The sequence below is a fragment of the Carlito syrichta genome, unplaced genomic scaffold, assembly GCF_000164805.1.
Source record: "Carlito syrichta isolate Samal-C Ts95f unplaced genomic scaffold, Tarsius_syrichta-2.0.1 Scaffold301763, whole genome shotgun sequence".
Classification (NCBI taxonomy): Eukaryota; Metazoa; Chordata; class Mammalia; order Primates; family Tarsiidae; genus Carlito; species Carlito syrichta.
Genome location: NW_007245859.1, coordinates 6,296 through 25,203, shown reverse-complemented (window position 1 = coordinate 25,203; position 18,908 = coordinate 6,296). Strand labels below are relative to the sequence as shown.

Genomic DNA, 18,908 nt, shown 5'->3' with positions numbered 1-18,908 from the left:
TCCACATTCAGAAGAATGAAATTAGACCCTTATCTCATACCACATAAAAACCCAACTCAAAATGAATTAAAGACTTCCACATAAGGCCTGAAACTGTAAAAATACTTGAAGAACGTAAAGGAGATATTTTTCATGATATTGGTCTGGACAAAGATTTCTTGGATATAACCCCAAAAGCATAGGCAACAAAAGCAAAAATAAACAAATGGAATTGTATTAAACTAGAGAGCTTCTGTACAGCAAAGGAAACAACAGTACAGCGAAAAGACAACTCAGTTTGGAAGAAAATATTTGCGAACATATATCTGATAAGGGATGAATATGCAAATTATATAAGGAAATCAAATAACTCAATAGAAGTAAAACAAATAACCTAATTTCAAAAATGGGTACCTCACATCTGTTAGAATGGCTATGATAAAAAAAATATTAAAAATAACAAGTGTTGCTGTTGTGGAGTAAAGGGAACTCTTGCTCACTGTTGGCGGGAATGTAAATTAATGTAGCCACTATTTTTTTTTATTATAAAGATGTGGGGTACAATTCAGGATTAGGTATACAAATGATTATGCAGGTACCCTTGTTGATGAGGTATGCCCTTCCTTCTCCTAGCAGTTTCCCTCAACTGCCAATCCCACACCCCTCCCCTGACAGTTTCCCACTACTGCCAATCCCTTTCTCCTAGTATTATAATTGTTCACGGTCTGCTTATGAGTGCGAATATGTACTCTGTTCTTTGTTTCTGTGATAGATCACTGAGTATGATCGACTCTAGATTCATCCAAGTTGCTGCGAAGTCCATATGTTTGTTCCTCTATATGACTGCATAGTATTCCATTGTGTATATGTACCACATTTTAAAAATCCAGTTCAGCTTCGATGGGCAACATGGTTGGTTCCATGTTTTTGCTATTGTGAATAGGGCTGCAACAAACATACGTGTGCAGGTATCTTTTTTTAAAAATGATTTGAGTTCTGCCAGGTATATTCCCAATGGGGAAAATTCCTGGGTCATATGGAAGGTCAATTTCTAGTTCTTTCAGAAATCACCATATTGTGTTCCAAAGAGGTTGCACTAGTTTGCATTCTCACCAGCAGCTCCTTTCTCTCTGCATCCTTGCCAGCATCTGTTGCTTATTTCATTAATGATGGCCATTCTTACTGGAGGTTAGATGGTATCTCAATGTGGTTTTGATTTGCATTTCTCTGATGATGAGTGAGGCTGAGCACTTTTTATGTGTCTGTTGGCTGCAGGTATATCTTCTTTTGAGAAGTGTCTATTCACGTCTTTTGCCCACTTTTTAATGGGGTTGTTTGTTTTTTCCTTTCAGTGTGCTTGAGTTCTTTGTACATCCTAGATGTTAGGCCTTTGTCAGATATACAGTGGGCAAATATTTTTTCCCATTCTGTGGGCTGTCTCCCTACTCTCTTTGCAGAAGTTTGTTAGTTTGATGAGGTCCCACGTGTCTATCATATTTCTTAAGGTATGGGCATTTATGGTTCTGATCAGGAATTGGTTGCCAGTTCCAATTTCCTTAGGGATGTAGCCTGCATTTTCTAAGATTCTTATAGTTTGAGGTTTTATGTTTAGGTCTTTGATCCATTTAGAGTTGATTTTTGTGTATGGTGATAGGTAGGGGTCTTGTATCAATCCTTTGCATGTAATCAGCCAGTTTTCCCAGTACCATTTACTGAATAGGTTCTCCTCTTCTCAGTGGTTGTTCTTGGAAGTTTTGTCAAAGATGAGTTGTTGAGAAATTGAGACTTTGCTTCTGGAATCTCTATCCTGTCCATTGGTCTATGTGCCTGTTCTTGTATCCATACCAGGCTGTTTTGATTACTGTAGCCTTATAGTAAAGTTGGAAGTCTGAAAGTGTGATACCTCCTGCTTTGTTTCTTTTGCTAAGGATTGTTTTGGCTATTCGTGGTCATTTATGTTTCCATATGAATTTCTGTATTGTCATTTCCAGGTCTGAGAAGAATGATGTTGGTAACTTAATAGGTATTGTGTTGAATTTGTAGATTGCCTTTGGTAGGATGGACATTTTAACAATGTTGATTCTTCCTATCCATGAGCATGGGATATTTTTCCATTTGTTTGTTTCTTCTTGGATTTCTTTGAGCAGCATTTTGTAGTTCTCATTGTGAATGTCTTTCACTTCTCTGGTTAGGAAGATGCCAAGGTATTTCATTTTTTGTGTGGCTATTGTGAATGGGATTGTGCTTTTAATTTGGGTCTCTGCCTGCTTGTTGCTGGTGTATAGGAATGCAACTGCCTTTTACACATTTATTTTGGACCCGAGACTTTGCCAAAGTCCTTTATCAGTGCAAGCAGGTTTTTGACAGATTCTCTTGGATTTTCAAGGTATAGGACCACATTAATGCAGCCACTATTAAAAACAATATGCAGTCTACTCAGAGACCAAAAGCAGAACCACTGCATGATCCAGCAATTTCATTTCTGGATATATATATACAAAAATTTCTGGGTATATGTTTCAAAAAATTAAAGCACCATGTCAAAGAGATGTCTGAACTCTCATGTTCATGGCAGCATTATTCACAGCAGCCAAGATACAGAAATAACCTAAGTGCCCATCAATGCATGAATACAGAAAACAGAAAATGAAATATCACATGGTCTCACTTATAAGTGGCAGCTAAACATTGGGTGCCACAGACATAAAGATGACAACAGTAGACTCTGGGGATTCTAAAAGGGGGCAAAGGAGGGAAAGAGGAGGACAAGGGCTGAAAAACTATCTATTGGGTACTATGTTCACTATTTGGGTGATGGGTTCAATAGAAGCCCAAGTCTCACCATCACAAAATATAGTCACGTAACAAGTCTGCACATATATCCCCTGAGTCTAAAATTTTAAAAAAGTCAAAGAGATCATAACCAGAATAGATAGAAAATAATGATGAATGATTAAGGAAAAGACAAACAGTACAATAGAAAAATAAGACTTCCAAATGGCCAACAAACAAATGAAAAGTATGCAACTGCCTTAGTGATCAGAAAAAAAGCAAAACGAAACTATTACAATATATTACTATTTACTTAGCAAAATGGTTGATGCAAAAAACAATGAAAATAGCACACACCTGTAAGGATGTGGAAGAAATGAAACTCTTGCACAATGCTGGTGAGAATGTAAACCGATAACAATCATTTTAGAAAATTGTTTGAAATAACCTACAAAAGCTGAGTCAACACATACTCCAAAATTCATCAATTACTCTTCTTGGTATGCACTAAAGAGAAATGTGCTACCAAAAGAAACAAACAAGAAGATTCACAGAAAAAATTTGTGAAATAACTCTAAGCTAGAAACAAACTTCATGTCCATCAAAAATAGAATGAATAAATTATGGTATTTTACACAATGAATACTGCACAGCAATGAAAATTAGTGAACTATAGCCACACACAACAGCATGGATCAACCACACTGACTTAATTTTGAGCAAAAAAAACCAAAACAAAAACAAATAAAAACGAATAAATACTATATGACTCCCTCTCTATACAGTTCAAAAAGCTGACAAATCTAAACAAAAGTGTTTCATGATTTAGGCTTAGTGATAACATTATAAAGAAAAGGGAGAAAGTCATGATAAAGGCCAGATTAAGAGTCCCTTTGTGGAAAGTAACAACCGTGAGAGGAAGAAGGGGGTTTTCTGGGATGCTAGCAACATTTTATATATTTTTAAAAACATGAATAGTAGTTACGAGTATGTTTACTTCATGATAATTCAGAATTGTTTTCATTTTGTTGTATATGAGGAATGACAAGTTTGTGAACTCATCCTAGAAGTGCTACACACCCAATTTCTGCATATCACTATGGTCATCTTCTAAGTACTCTCCTTGGGAAGCTATGCACTAATACCAGTACCTTGTTCACCATCAAAGTAATTTTGGGACTCTTTTTTGGGATGGCCATCAGAGTTGTCATTGTATTACCCTCAACATCCTGAATGTCATCAAAATATCTTCCTTTCAATATTTCCTTTATCTTTGGGTAAATAAAAAAGTCATTGGGGGCCAGAACAGGTGAGTAGGGAGGGTGTTCCAATAGTTATTTGTTAACTGGCTAAAAACTCCCTAACAGACAGTGCTGTGTGAGCTGGTGCATTGTCGTGATGCTAGAGCTCCTTTTGGATCATTTTTGTACACACTTTTCTCATGCCAAGATTTTCCTGATGGTCTCTTTGTTGATGTTTATTTGGTCTGCTATGCTTCTCACAGTCAGCTGACAATTTTGACACACAATTTGATAAACTTTTTGCAATGTTTTTATCAGTTCTGCTTGTTACTGGCTGTCCTGACCTCTCTTCATCAGTGATGATTTCTCTCATCTCAGAAAAACGTTTAATCCATTTGTACACTGCCATTTTCTTCATGACCTTATCTCCATAAACTTGGACTAACATGCCCCTAATTTCACTTCCACTCTTGCCAAGTTTAACAAGAAATTTAATGTTTGTTCTTTGCTCTATTCAAACTCCAACCGTCTCGCAATGACAGCTCTGATGGCCATTCAAGAAAAAGAATTCCAAAATTGCTTTGATAGATGGACTAGGTGCTAGCATTGGTGCATAGCTTCCCAAGGAGAGTATTTGAAGGTGATCATAGTGATATTCAGCAATGAGGTATGTAGCATTTTTTTCCAGGATGAGTTCACAAACTTAGATCTTGTATACCTTGCTGCATGTGTGCAATATTTTACAATAAAGAGAACAAAAAAGTTGCTTCCCTCCCCATTTCATACCTGGCACAGCATAAATTTCAGGGGGTCCTCTGGCTTTTCATAGACTAAGTTTTCAGTGATCTGCTGAGAGAGAGAGTATAAAGTATCACGTTTAAGCTTTGAGTGAAAGTTATGTGGTCAGGTTATATCTGATGCTATCTTTCCCACTAACCTAACATGTACCACTGCACTTTTACTTTTTTTCAGAGATAGGGACTCATTCTGTTATGCAGGTTGGAGTGTAGCAGTGTGATCATAGGTCACTGCACCCTTGAACTGAATTGAATCAATCCTCCTGTCTCAGCCTCCCAAGTAGCTAGGACTATAGGGTACACACCACCACACCTGGTTAACTATAGCATTTTGAAGAAATTTATATATCTTTACAAAGTAACAACTTTATTACTACTGATAAAGCTAGGCAAATTAAGAAAAAATTGGAGAAATAAAAATTTAGTAAAAAATAACAATGAATATTTTTACTAGTTTTCTTTTCTTTTCTTATTTTTTTTTGAGTTGGAGTTTCACTCTGTCGTCCAGACTGGAGTGCAGTGGCTGCTCCCGGCCACCGCAGCCTCGACCTGCTGGACTCCAGCGATCCTTCCACCTCAGCCTTCCAAGTAGCTGGAACTACAGGTGTGCGCTACCACGCCGGGCTAATTTTTGATTTATTGTAGAGATGAGGTCTCGCCAAGTTGCCCAGGTGGGTCTCGAACCTTCAGGCTCAGGCAATCCACTCACCTCAGCCTCCCAAAGGCACGGAATTACAGGCTGAGCCACCGAGCCTGGCTCTAGTTTTCAAAATCAAAGAAATAGTGTGAAAATATTGGAGAAAGTCCTCATTTTGAGAATTCTGGTCTTGCTAGACTGGGAAATTAGTAAATTATTTGCTTTGTATATGGTGAGAGATAGGGGTCCAGTTTCACTATTCTGCATATGGCTAGTCAATTTTCCCAGAACCATTTATTGAATAGGGTGTCCTTTCCCCATTGTTTATTTTTGTTGGCTTTGTCATAAATGTGAGACCTGAAACTATACAAATCCTAGAAGAAAATCTAGGAAACACTTCTTCTGGTCATTGACCCAGGCAAATAATTTATGATAAAGACCCCAAAAACAATTGCAACAAAGCCCAAAATAGACAAATGAGACTTAATTAACCTAAAAAACTTCTGCACAGCAAAATAATCAACAGAGTGATAAGAAATCTTACTGAATGGGAGAAAATATTTGTAAATTACACTTCAGACAAAGAGCTAATATCCAGACTCTACAAGGAACTAAAGCAACTCAACATGAAAAAAACAAATAACTTCATCAAAAAGTGGGCAAAGGACGTGAACACACGTCTCAAAAGAAGACACACAAGTGGCCAAAAAACATATGAAAAAATGCTCATCACTAACCATCAGAGAAATGAAAATTAAAACCACAATGAGATATCGCGTTACACCAATGAGAATGGCTATTATTATAAAGTCAAGGAACAACAGTTGTTGGTGCGGTTGTGAAGAAAAGGGAATGCTCACCCACTGTTGGTGGGACTATAAACTAGTTCAACTTCTACGAAAAGCAGTATAGAGATTTACAAAGAACCAGAAATTGAATTGTCATTTGAACCAGCAATCCCACTACTTGGGATCTACCCAAAGGAAAAGAAATCAATATTTAAAAAGATACCCATACTCGTATGTTCCTTACAGCACTATTCATAATGGCAAAATCATGGAACCAACGTAAGTGCTCACCAACAAATGACTAGTTAAAGAAAATGTGGTATATATACATCATGGAATACTATACAGCCATAACCAAGAATTAAATCATGTCCTTTGCAGCAATATAGATGGAGCTGGAGATCATCATCCTAAGTGAACTGACGCAGAAACACAAAACCAAACACTGCATGTTCTCACATATGTGGGAATTAAATGGTCACCAAGATGAAAAATAGACACTGGGGACACAAATAAGGGAAAAGGTGGGGGGACATCAGGGTTCAGAAATTACGTATGGGGCACATTGTTCACAATCTGGGAAATGGGTTACCTGAGACCCAATCCCTATCACTATACAACAAACATGCTTGTGTACTCCCTGAATTTAAAATACAAAAATAAATTGTTGTTTTAAAGAATAAAGAGGGCTGGGCATGGTGACTCATGCCTATAATTCCAGCACTTAGGGAGGCTGAGGTAAGAGGATTGCCTGAGCCCACAGGTTTGAGTCCAGCCTGGACAACTTGGTGAGACCTCATCTCTACAATAAATCCCCCCAAAAAAAGACAAAGAAAGAAAGAAAGGAAGAAAGAATAAGAGAAGCCCTTTGCATAAAAATGTAAAACACTTATGATTTTGCACAGAAACTTCCTTCTGAGGCATTTGATTCTAAATGGTGAAATGAGGTTCAGTATTGTATTATTAAATGAGAAAGTATATATAAACTCCCAATTCACTATCCTCCTTTTCTGTTATTGAATCAATCAAAAATTTTAATAAAGTAAGTACAATTCTCATTTATAGGAAATAACAGGCAAATTTCAGGTATAAAATATTCAGGTTTGTTTAAAATACCCACATCATTCAATGATGTATTTCATATATATTTCTATTAAACACATATCTGATTACTAATTTTTCTTATAACCACATTGCTTGCATAAACATTGTTTTTTTCTTGACAGAAGAAGAAAATTATTTATAAAATTATCAAAACTCTACTCTGTTAAGCAGATTTCATCCTTCAGTTTAATAATTAGTAGTTCTTTAAAGTCAAACACAGCCATTAGTACTCCCTCAACAAAAGGATATTTGAAAAAGGAAAAAGAATAGACCAGGGATAATGAAGTAGACATCACTTATCTCTATTTTTCTTTTTCTTTTTTTTTTTGAGTTGGAATCTCACTCTGTCGCCCAGACTGGAGTGCAGTGGCCGCTCTCCCGGCCACCGCAGCCTCGACCTGCTGGACTCCGGCGATCCTTCCGCCTCAGCTTTCCAAGTAGCTGGAACTACAGGCGTGCACTATCATGCCTGGCTAATTTTTTGATTTATTGTAGAGATGAGGTCTTGCCAAGTTGCCCTGGTGGGTCTTGAACCCGCAGGCTCAGGCAATTCACTCACCTCAGCCTCCCAAAGCGCGGGATTACAGGCTGAGCCACCGAGCCCGGCTACTTATCTCTATTTTATATGAGGACTCTAAAGCTCATAGATGTTAAGTAATTGTCATTATGACACAAATATGAGGAGTGGCAAACTTAGGATTTGAGCCTTGGGCTAACTGATTGCAAATTTGTGCTTATTCCTCTATTTCTTTCTTCTTTAAATTTAAACTTTTTCAGTTTAAGTATTTTCATTTGAGACAGACCATTCTTATTTTACATCTTTCCAACCACAAAGTTACTTCATATACATATGTTATTATAGTATATGTATCCATACATTCCGGGGTAAATAATATTAACAAAAATAAACATACCAGCCAAACAAAAACAAAAACAACTCACTGTATATAAATATGTAGAGAGGTGATACTCTCTTGTGACTTCATTTTAGCCAAGGAATGTCCCATATCCTGAGGTTAACAAGATATGTAATTTTAAGAATCAGAAGCAACTTTAAATTATTATGTTTTACTTCTAGAGAATGTGGATTCTTAGATAGTCACAAGATTGGTCATGTTTTGAAAGTACAACTATGAGTCATATAATGATATTTTGGTCAAGGATAGACCCGTAAACAATGGTTTTATAAGATTATAATGAAGCTGAAAAATTCCTGTTACATAGGGACATTGTAGGTATCATAATATTATAGTGCAACACATTACTCATGTGTTTGGGGTGATGCTGGTGTAAACAACCTACTGCACTTCCTGTCATATAGAAGAATAGCACATGAAGCTATATATGGCACATAATACTTGATAATAATAACAAACAACTATGTTACTGGTCTATGTATTTACTATACTATAATTTTTATTATTATTTTAGAGTATACTCCTTCTACTTATTATATTAAAAAAAAAAGTTAGTTGTAAAACAGCCTCAGGCAGGTCCTTTAGGAAGTAGTCCAGAACAAGGCATTTTTATCATCAGGGATGACAGCTACATACACATTATTGCCCCTGAAGACTTTCCAGTGGGACAAGATATGGAGGTGGAAGACAGTGATATTGATGATCCTGACCCTGTGTAGTTTATGGTAATGTGTGTACCTGTGTCTTATTTTTTTAACAAAACAGTTTGAAAAAATTAAAAATAGCACAAAGTTTACAGGATAAGAATATAAAGGGAGGAACTATTTTTGTACAGCTATACAGTATGTTTGTGTTTTAAGCTGTGTTATTACAATAGAGTGGAGAAAAGTTAAAAGAAAAGTTTATAAAATACAATCATTACAGTAAGCTAAGGTTAATTTATTATTGAAAGAGAAATTTTTAAATAAACTCAATGTAGCCTCAGTGTACAATGTTTATGATCTCTACAGGAATGTACAGCAATGTCCTAGATCTTCACATTTACCCACCACGCACCCACTGACTTACCCAGAGCCACTAACTTCCATTCCTTCAATCTCCATTTATGGTCAGTGCCCAGTACAAGTGTGCCATTTTAAATCTTTCATACGGTCATTTTACTGTATTTTCTATGTTTTGATACACAAATACTTACCATTGAGTTACAATTGCCTATAGTATTCAATACAGTAACATGCTATACAAGTTTGTAGTCTAGGAGAAATAGGCTATATCTTATATCTAGGTTTGTGTAAGTAACTCAATGATGTTCACACAATGACAAAATAGCCTAATGATACATTTCTCAGAACTCTCAGAATATATTTCTGTCATTAAGCAACACATGATGGTATGATACCTCTGCCTGGAAAGTCTTTTCTCTTCTTGCCAATTGTCAATATTTTGTCCTTCCTTCCTAGCCTGGCTAAAACTTTAACCCTTGGCCAAGTTTTTCCCTACCAACCAACCTACCTGAATTCTAATCCCTCTGAAGGACTTCATTTCATGGTATCATCTATTTGGTGTTTATCATTTGCTACTTTTAGTAAATATATCTTTTTTTTTTTGAGTCGAAATCTCACTCTGTTGCCAGGCTGGAGTGCAGTCACATGCCCATGGCCATTGCAGCCTCGACCTGCTGGGTTCAGGTGATCCCTCTGCTTTAACCTTCCAAGTAGCTGGAACTACAGGCATATGCCACCACACCCAGCTAATTTTTAAAAAAAACTTATTGTAGAGATGAGGTCTCACCACGCTTCCCAAGCTGGTCTCAAACCCGTGGGCTCAGGCAATCTTCTTGCCTCCACCTCCACCTGCTGAGATTACAGGTATGAACCATTGTGCCCAGTCAGTAAATACATCTTAATGCACTTATTAAAGTCTCAGAATATATCCCTTTTTACAGCATACACCCTTTCTTGTAACTCTTGAAAAATGTACAGTTAAAGAAAGAGATTGAGAGGTTTACCTGGAATATTTGCAGAATGTGGTGTTTTTCCATGTATTGGAGTGAAACTTGATAAGGATCTTCATATACTATAGAAGGGAACCTCCTCTTATAAGTTAGATTGGGCATATAACTCTTTTCCTGCTTGAGTTCTGAAAATTCATCCTGAAATTTAAATCCCCCCCCCCAAGAGCCTTTAATAAATCTAAAAGCACCAGGAATAATTGTTATCAGTGTAATCTGGTGTTGATGTGGCCTTAACATCAGGAATTGGAGAAAAGACACATTTTTATGAGAGACTTGGCTTGGTTTTCCAGGCAATATAATACATCTCAGGCCCTAGGAGTTACTTTAGGCATCTCCAATCGACTTCAAATACTTTCCACTTCACGGGGATTTCCAGCCAACTTAAAATTCCTTTCCCTTGGTAGAGAAGGAAAATGAAAGAGAAAAATGACTTAGTATCACAGAGTTAGTTAGCAGAACCAGGACTTGAAGCCCAGGTTTCCTGAATCCTAGCTCATTAGTCCTTTCTGAATGACCTTAGGGTAGTAGAGAAGGCAATACATCTCTCAATACATCCCACACTTCTGCCCTTCCTGAAACTTATGGGTCACACCTACTGCAATATATGGGTTTATTCCTCATCCTTGATCCAACACGTACCCTCCCTCTCTTTATCCCTACCCATACTCCCTCAGGTCCTGTCTTGTTCTCCATTTCACCTACAGGGTTTGTTTCTATAGCTTGAGTTTTTTCTTGACCGGTGAGATAGTCCAGTTTGGATGAGACGAAGGAGAATACTGGGGAAAAGTCTTGGTTTTTTGTTTGATTGCTACTGGTGAATCTGGCATCTACTGATCTATGGGTTTGAGTAATGAATACTACACATTCACTTTCAGTTTCAGCTTCAGTTTCCATTTCTGCTGAAAGCTTGGAACTGAGGTCTGTTTGGCTATCTTCAAATCTGCAGGGTTGTACTCTGTCGTCAGCCTCTTTGTCCTCCTTGATGTCACCAAACTGGGGAAATGGTCTGTCCTCAGACTGGCCAAGTGTTCTGTAGTAAGACAGGTGGTCTTTGTGATCAGTTTGTTTGTCCAGTAAGTGGTCAGATTCACTGTGGTCAGCCTTGTCAACTGGAAGTTTATCAGCATGGCTATCAGCTTGGTCAATAGCCTGGTGTTTAGCTTCTTCAGTGGCTTGGTCATACACTAGGTGGAGAGTCTTTAAAGATGGTCTTTGTTCAACCAGGCCAGACAACCTGGGGTCAATATGTTCAGAGGTTCCTAGGTCAGCCAGACCAGATAAGTTGTGGTCAATGTGCACAGTTCTTTTCTCAGCCTGGCCAGACATTATGTGGTCAACCTGTTCAGAGTCTCTTTGGTCAGATGACTTGGACAGTGTACTGTCAATCTGCACCGTTATTTTCTCTGTCTGGCTGGACATTCTGTGGTCAATCTGTTCAGAAATTCTTCTCTCAGCCTGGTCAGACTCTCTGCGATCAATCTGTTCAGAAGTTCTTTGGTCAGATGGCATAGGCAATCTACTGTCAGTCTGCTCAGAAGTTCTCTCGTCCTGGCCTGACATTCTGTGGTCAATCTGCTCAGAAGCTCTTTCGTCAGATGGCATAGATAATTTATCATCAATCTGCTCAGAAGTTCTCTCATCCTGGCCTGACATTCTGTGGTCGATCTGTTCAGAAGCTTTTTTATCAGATGGCATAGATGATCTACTGTCAATCTGCTCAGAAGTTCTCTCGTCCTGGCCTGACATTCTGCGGTCAACCTGCTCAGAAGCTCTTTCATAAGATGGCACTGGCAAGCTACTGTCAATCTGTTCAGAAGTTCTTTCAGCCTGGCTTGATATTCTGTGATCATCTTGTCCAGAAGCTCTTCTATCAAGCTGGCTAGACAATCTGTGGTCAGTCTGCCCAGAAGCTCTCCTCTCAACCTGGCCTGACATTCTGTGATCAATCTGCCCAGAAGATCTTCTATCAGCCTGGCCAGACAATCTGCGGTCGGTCTGCCCAGAAGCTCTCCTCTCAGCCTGACTAGACAGTCTGCGGTCAATTTGCATAGAGGTTCTTTGGTCAGATGCTAAGGACAATCTGTGGTCAATCTGCTCAGAAGCTCTTTCAGCCAGGCCAGACTTTCTGTGGTCCATCTCTTTGGAAGGCCTTCTCTCAGCCTGGCTAGATAGTCTGTGTTCAGTTTGTTCAGAAGTTCTTCTTTCAGCCTGGCTAGATGATCTTCGTTCAGTCTGCTCAGAAGTTCTTTGGTCAGTCAGGCCAGACCCCTGGCCATCACTCTGTTCAGGCTCTACGTTATTGGCTTGGCTAGATGCCTGGCCTTCAGTCCGTTCAGGTGATTTTTGGTCAGCCTGATCAGACGCTCTAAGGTCAGTACCATTAGCATGGCTGGATGCCCCGCTGTAGGCCTGACCAGATGTGCTATGCCCGGAGTAGTCAGACACTTTGTGGATATCTTGGTCAGATATGTCGGGGTTAGCCTGGCCAGACACTATTCGGGCAGTCTGGTCAGCTATTCTGTGACCAGTTCGATCATCTGCTTCCCCTTCAGCCTGGTTCTTCTGGTTGTCTTTTTCCTGGCCATTCGTGTGCCCAGCAGTTGAGGGAGCGTCTGTGCTTTCATGTTCCAAGGATTCAGCCCGAGCCTCTTCGGGAGGCTCTTCCATTGCCTGCCGGGTCCCTGACTGGTCTAGCTTGCTGTGCGCTGTGGGCGGGGCTGAGCTGGGTCGTCTAGGCGACCTTCTAGGAACGCGACAACTGTCTGCGGCCTTTGTTCCAGTCTCGGCGCCTGGCTCTTCTGGGTGGGCAGGTGAGTGGACGCCTGGCTGCTGCGAGGGGAGGGACTTACCGTTAGCTGATGCTGCGGTGTGGACGCGAGCGCCGGGGCGACTCCCTCTCCGGAGAAGAAGTGATTCCCACACTGGCAACTAGAGCGTCTGGGCCATCACCTAGTGGCTAGGCTTCAGGGCTCTCCGTGCATGGACGTCTAGAGCCTTACCTTCCTGGTTTCTCAGGGCTTCACGGGGGAGTGGACAAATAGGCTCTCTCTCAGGGGCTGCTCCTGTAATGAACCCTCCGCCCCAACTGTTAACAAGAATAGCAACCGGCTGCCTGAGGACCACAAACCTGAGCACAGGTCGCCATTGCCACTGAATCAAATTCACACTTCATCTGATACTAACCTTTGTCTCTAGTCACAGCTGTAATGCACTGTAGGAGATTAGATTGGGTCCTGTGCTAGTCAATGATCCTACTAAATGCTATTTTTCTTAGATCATCAGTAATGCGTGACACTACCATATCACGTCCTTTTATTCTCTTTCACAACCATTTTCAGTACTATCTTGGCTGTGCCAGTGCTGATGGTTTTTAGTAGTAGTACCAGGAAGAGTGTATTCCTCCTAATGCTTATGCTATTAAAGTTATAGGGATCTCTCCTCACAGGAGTGTAAGGAGGAGGTTTTGCTCCCCTCTCCGCTCCCATCTCCTGCCCCTCACACCCCTTGGCGGTTCATTCCTGCAAGAGCATCCTCATCCCTGTCTTGAAGGACAGACGAACAGCTGTTTTCCGTTCTCTTTGGTAAGGGTTGTCCTGACAAGCTCCCAAGGTGTTTTCTTGCTGAATTAGACATGTGACCTGTGGCTGGAGAGCCAGGGGGAAGAGAGAAGAGCCTGTGAGAGTGGGTTCTGAAATCACACCATCTGGTAATCTTACAGCGCAAAGGAGAGTTAGGCGAAGAAGGCCAAAACGGAGTTCCAGGAAGGGAGTAAGGAAAATGGGAGAAAGATACCAGAAGGAATATTTAACAAGTGGAGAATTTGCACTTAGCTGTGTTGATGGGTGAGGTCTAGGTTTTGAGATTTGGCCCTCCCCTTTTGAAATCAACCTTAAGAGCGCACTTCAGAGTCAGCTGGCTCTACTTTCACGGATAGGGCAGTCCAGAGGTGCTGATTGATGAGACATTTTACTTTGACCCCCAAAACCTAAAATCACTGAGGCAGGCCAAGGGTTGGTTGTGTGATGCCAGATATTCCTTTGATAGGGATTTAATTTCCTCCAGCAGTTAGAGATGAGATGAAGTTCAAATGCAAATAGTTGTGATTTAGGTAACGGGGAGAGTGGGGTGCTGTTGGTGTCATAGGAGCAGAAAGGGGAATCCAAGTACACTGAAGTAAAATCATTTATGTAATAATGCCCAGCACATAGTAGGTGCTCAAGAAGTGCTTGTTGAATATAAATTTATGAATTATCTGCCTTATTTATTTAAAAATGCATGACACAAATGGACACCATGTTTAGAGTAAATTAGGCTATGACTATGGTTTGCATTTCAAAGGGTCATTGGTCTTGAGGAGAGTTATTTTTCCTCTTTATAATTTAAATGTAATTATTGTAGAAAAGTACCAAAAAAACCCCCAAAAACCAAGCATAAAAAAAGTTCCTGACTGGGCAAGGTGGCTCAAGCCTGTCATCCCAGCACTTTGGGAGGCTGAGGTGAGAGAATTGCCTGAGTTCAGGGGTTCACGACCAGCCTGGGCAAGTTGGGGAGAACTTGTCTCTACAATAAATCAAAAATAAGCCAGATGTGGTGATGTGTGCCTATAGTTCCAGCTACCTGGAAGGCTGAGGTGGAAGGATCGCCTGAGCCCAACAGGTCAAGGCTGCACTGGCTGTGAGCGTGCCACTGCACACTAGCATGGATGACAGAATGAGACTCTGACTCAAAAAAAAAAAAATTCTTTTATTTACATTTTGATGCGTATCCTTCTGGAAATGCCCCAAGCAAATCTGTATATCTCTATCTATAGGTAGGTGTATATTTTATAAAATGATTATTTTATTGTTTGAGATCTTTCTTCTTTTTAATGTGACTGTTTATAGTGATAAATTTTTAGGTGATGCTTATGCTGCATCTCATAAGATTTTGATGTGTTATGTTTTTATTTTCATTCATCTAGATATTTTCTCTTTTTCGTTGTGATTTCTTCTTTAGCACATTGATTGTTTAAAGGTATGTTGTTTAATTTTTAAATATCTATGAATTTTCCAGCTTTTGTTCTCTTATTGATTTCTAGCTTATCCCACATTGTTTAGTGAAGATAGTATGATTTCAACCTTTTAAAGTATATTAAGGCTTATTTTGTGACCTAACATATGGTCTATCTAGGAGAATGTTTCATGAGAAGAATGTGTATTTGCTATTGTTGGGTAGACTAGAATGTTCTTTATATGTCTATTAGGTATAATTAACTGTTCAGGTCCTGTATTTTCTTTCTTTCTTTTTTTGAGTTGGAGCCTCACTCTTGTCACCCAGGATGGCATGCAGTGGCACGTTCACAGCCACTGCAGCCTTGACCTGCTGGACTTAGGTGATCCTTCCACCTTAGCCTTCCAAGTAGCTGGAATTACAGACTCACGCCACCATGCCTGGCTAGTTTTTCTCTGATTTATTGTAGAGACGAGGTCTCACCAAGTTGCCCAAGCTGGTCTTGAACCCCTGGGCTCAGATAATCTTTCTCTTACCTCGGGCTCCCAAAGTGCTGGGATTATAGGCTGAGCCATTGCACCCAGCCACCTGTATTTTCTTAATGATATTCTGTCTAGATGTTCTATTCATTATTGAAAGTGGGGTATTGAAACCTAAAAAAAAAGAAAAGAAAAGAAAGAAAGTGAGGTGTTGAAGTCTCCAACTATTAATGCAGGATTGTCTTTTATTTCTTTCTTCATGTCTATCAATGTGTGCTTCCTATATTTTTTAGCTCTGTTGTTTGCCACAAATTATTATCCTATCTTCTTGTTTAATTTATCCTTATCAATATATAATGTACCTCTTTGTTGCTCATAATGTGATAGGCTAAAAAGACACCATTCCATTTTGGTTGTATTAGAACAGTCATTTAGAAAAGACTTAAAAACTTGTATTCTTTTGTAGCTGAGTTGGGTTAAACATAAAAGCCATTTGGATTCAAAAGTGTACATTTTTCCTATCCCCCTCTCTCCTTTCCCCTGCTTCTCTTCTCCTAGCATGGCCTTTCCTGACTGGTCAATCTTATCTAGTAAGCCATTGCTGGTGCTACAGAAGAAACAGCTGGGCAAGCCAGATCACCTAATGATTAGGAGTGGACCAAGGCTGGCAGGAGTGTGTCTGAAAACTTGGAGTGGGCATTGCCCACCCTCCCTCTGTCTGTGAATATGAGGACATTGGACTGTTATAGTCTCGGGCTCTGGGAATAAAAGATTGCTGCAATTATGTTTTAAAACAATTTAAGTTACCATCTTATATGTTGTGACTTTCCCTTCCTTCCAAAGATAGCAATTGTCTGTCCTGTTCTCTAAAAAACTGTCAAAGAGTGTATTGTAAATTCTGAAATGTTATTTAAAAATGCCAACGTGACCAGGAGACTTTGTGTCATGTCAGTGATCACATAGCAAAAGTTGTTAATGTAAATTCTGAATCATACTAAAACTGCACATAGGTTTCAAACTCTGTGTGGGCAAAGGGCTATCAATTTTGGGTATAAATACTGGAATGAATTTGTGTTGCTTGGAATAGGATTTTTGGCAATGATGCCAGCCTGTCTCCTTATAATCTAGTTATAGAAATTAAACAACTCCCTTTTCTCCCATACTGTGAAATATCTTTCCATCCTTGTATTTTCAACCTACTTGTGTCTTTGGAACTAAGAAGAGTCCCTTGTTTATAACATAAGAGGAGGAACCCAAAAAACCCTAGAAATCATTTACGAAAAATTATGTATTTATTCTTACATGTTTAAACTTCAGTCACCTTCAAAATACAATCCATTTGATGCAATACACCTATCAAGATGCTTTTTCTACTCCTCAGAACAGTTTTTTTTTTGAGTTGGAGTCTCACTCTGTCGCCCAGACTGGAGTGCAGTGGCCGCTCCCGGCCACCGCAGTCTTGACCTGCTGGGCTCCGGCGATCCTTCCGCCTCAGCTTTCCAAGTAGCCAGAATTACAGGCATGTGCTACCACGCCTGGCTGATTTTTTGATTTATTGTGGAGATGAGGTCTCGCTGCCCAGGCGGGTCTCGAACCCGCGGGCTCAGGCAATCCACTCACCTCAGCCTCCCAAAGGCGCGGGATTACAGGCTGAGCCACCGAGCCCGGCCAGAGCAGTTTTTAAACTCATCAATTTTAATGCCTTCTAGTGCTTCTACCATTTTTTGTTTCATCTCTTCCACATCGGCAAAATGTTTCCCTTTGAGGACTTTTTCATCTGGGCAAACAAAAAAACAAAAACTCAGAGTGAGATCGGGTAAGCCGGGAGGGTAGAGCATGGGGGTCATGCTGTTTTTGGTCAAAAACTGCTGAACACTCAGTGTGATGTGTGCGTGGTGTGCTTGTAAATCACCCATCATGGAATGGGCAAATGTGTTGAAAGAATTAAAAAAAAAAAATTCATTGACGCCATACAGAGCCTCTGACAATAATGCTAGCTGGCACACTGATGTTAATGGGTTCCTAGCAGGAGAAGTCTGGACTACAAAGGGCCCACTCCTCAAAAAGTATTTTGGTTTTTGGGGTCCCCTCTCATATAATTGGATTAAAAAATCAATTTTGCCAATCTGTGTTTTTTAATTGGAAAGTTTAATTCATCTACATTTAAAGTAATACTTATCAGGAAGGACTTCTGCCATTTGTTTGCTATTAATATATAAAAATTATCTTTTTTTTTGTTTCTTAATTCTTCCATTACTGCCTTCTCTTGTATTTAATTGATTTTTTTTTTTAGTATGCCATGCTGAGTCCTTTTTCATTCCTTTTCTGTATATATATTTTTAGTTATTTTCTTAGTGATTTTACCTGGGGATTACAATTAACCTCTTAAACATATAACAACCTATTTTGAAGTAAAACCATCTTAGCCTCAGTAGTGTACTAAACACAGCTTTTATACAGTTCTATTTCTCCTCTTTTACGTTATTGTCATAAATTGCATCCTTATACATTGTATGCCCATGAACATAGATTTATAATGATTATTTTATGCATCTGTCATTTAAATAATATGAAAATAGTTGCAAACCAAAAGCACAATTTAAAATTTACTCATATAGATGTTTGATAGGCCTTAAAGTTTACCTATATAGGTACCTATACCAGCATTCTTCATTTTTTCATATGGCTTCAAATTACTATCTAGTGTCTTTTATTTCTGCTTGAAATTATCCTTTTAGAATTTCTTGTATGGCAGGCCTACTGTAAATGAATGCCTTCAGATTTGTTTATCTGGGAAAATGTTAATTTCTTTATTTTTGTAGGATAGTTTTGCTGTATGTAGAAATGTTGGTCAATGTTATTTTTTTCCAGCAGTTTAATTATGTCATCCTACTGCCTTTTCACTTTTTTGAGTTCTGCTAAGAGATTGGCTGTTGATCTTGAAGATCTTCATATGTGAGGATTTGCTTCTCTTTTGCTGTTTTGAAGATTCTCTCTTTTGAAAATTCTTTGCGGCCTGGAAATTTGATTGTAATGTCAGAATAGATACACTGTGTTTGTTCTTCTTGGAGTTTGTTGAGCTTCTTGTATGCATGCATTCCTTTTACCAAATTTGTAAAGTTTTCAGCCATTATTTCTTAAATATTTTTTCATTTCCTTTCTCTTTCTTCTATTTTTCTGGAGCTCTCATT

General features: G+C 39.2%; 1 protein-coding gene across 1 annotated transcript; it reads right to left on the bottom strand.

Annotated features, from left to right (window-relative positions):
- Positions 1-4,772: 4,772 nt before the first annotated feature.
- Positions 4,773-12,916, bottom strand: CUNH3orf30 (chromosome unknown C3orf30 homolog). The gene is made up of 6 exons (XM_008055182.1): positions 12,458-12,916; positions 12,008-12,268; positions 11,669-11,776; positions 10,952-11,530; positions 10,244-10,387; positions 4,773-4,841 (listed from the first exon to the last, which is right to left on the bottom strand). Exons 1-6 carry the CDS (start codon positions 12,914-12,916, stop codon positions 4,773-4,775), a joined length of 1,620 nt encoding a protein of 539 aa, XP_008053373.1.
- Between the last annotated feature and the right edge of the window lie 5,992 nt (positions 12,917-18,908).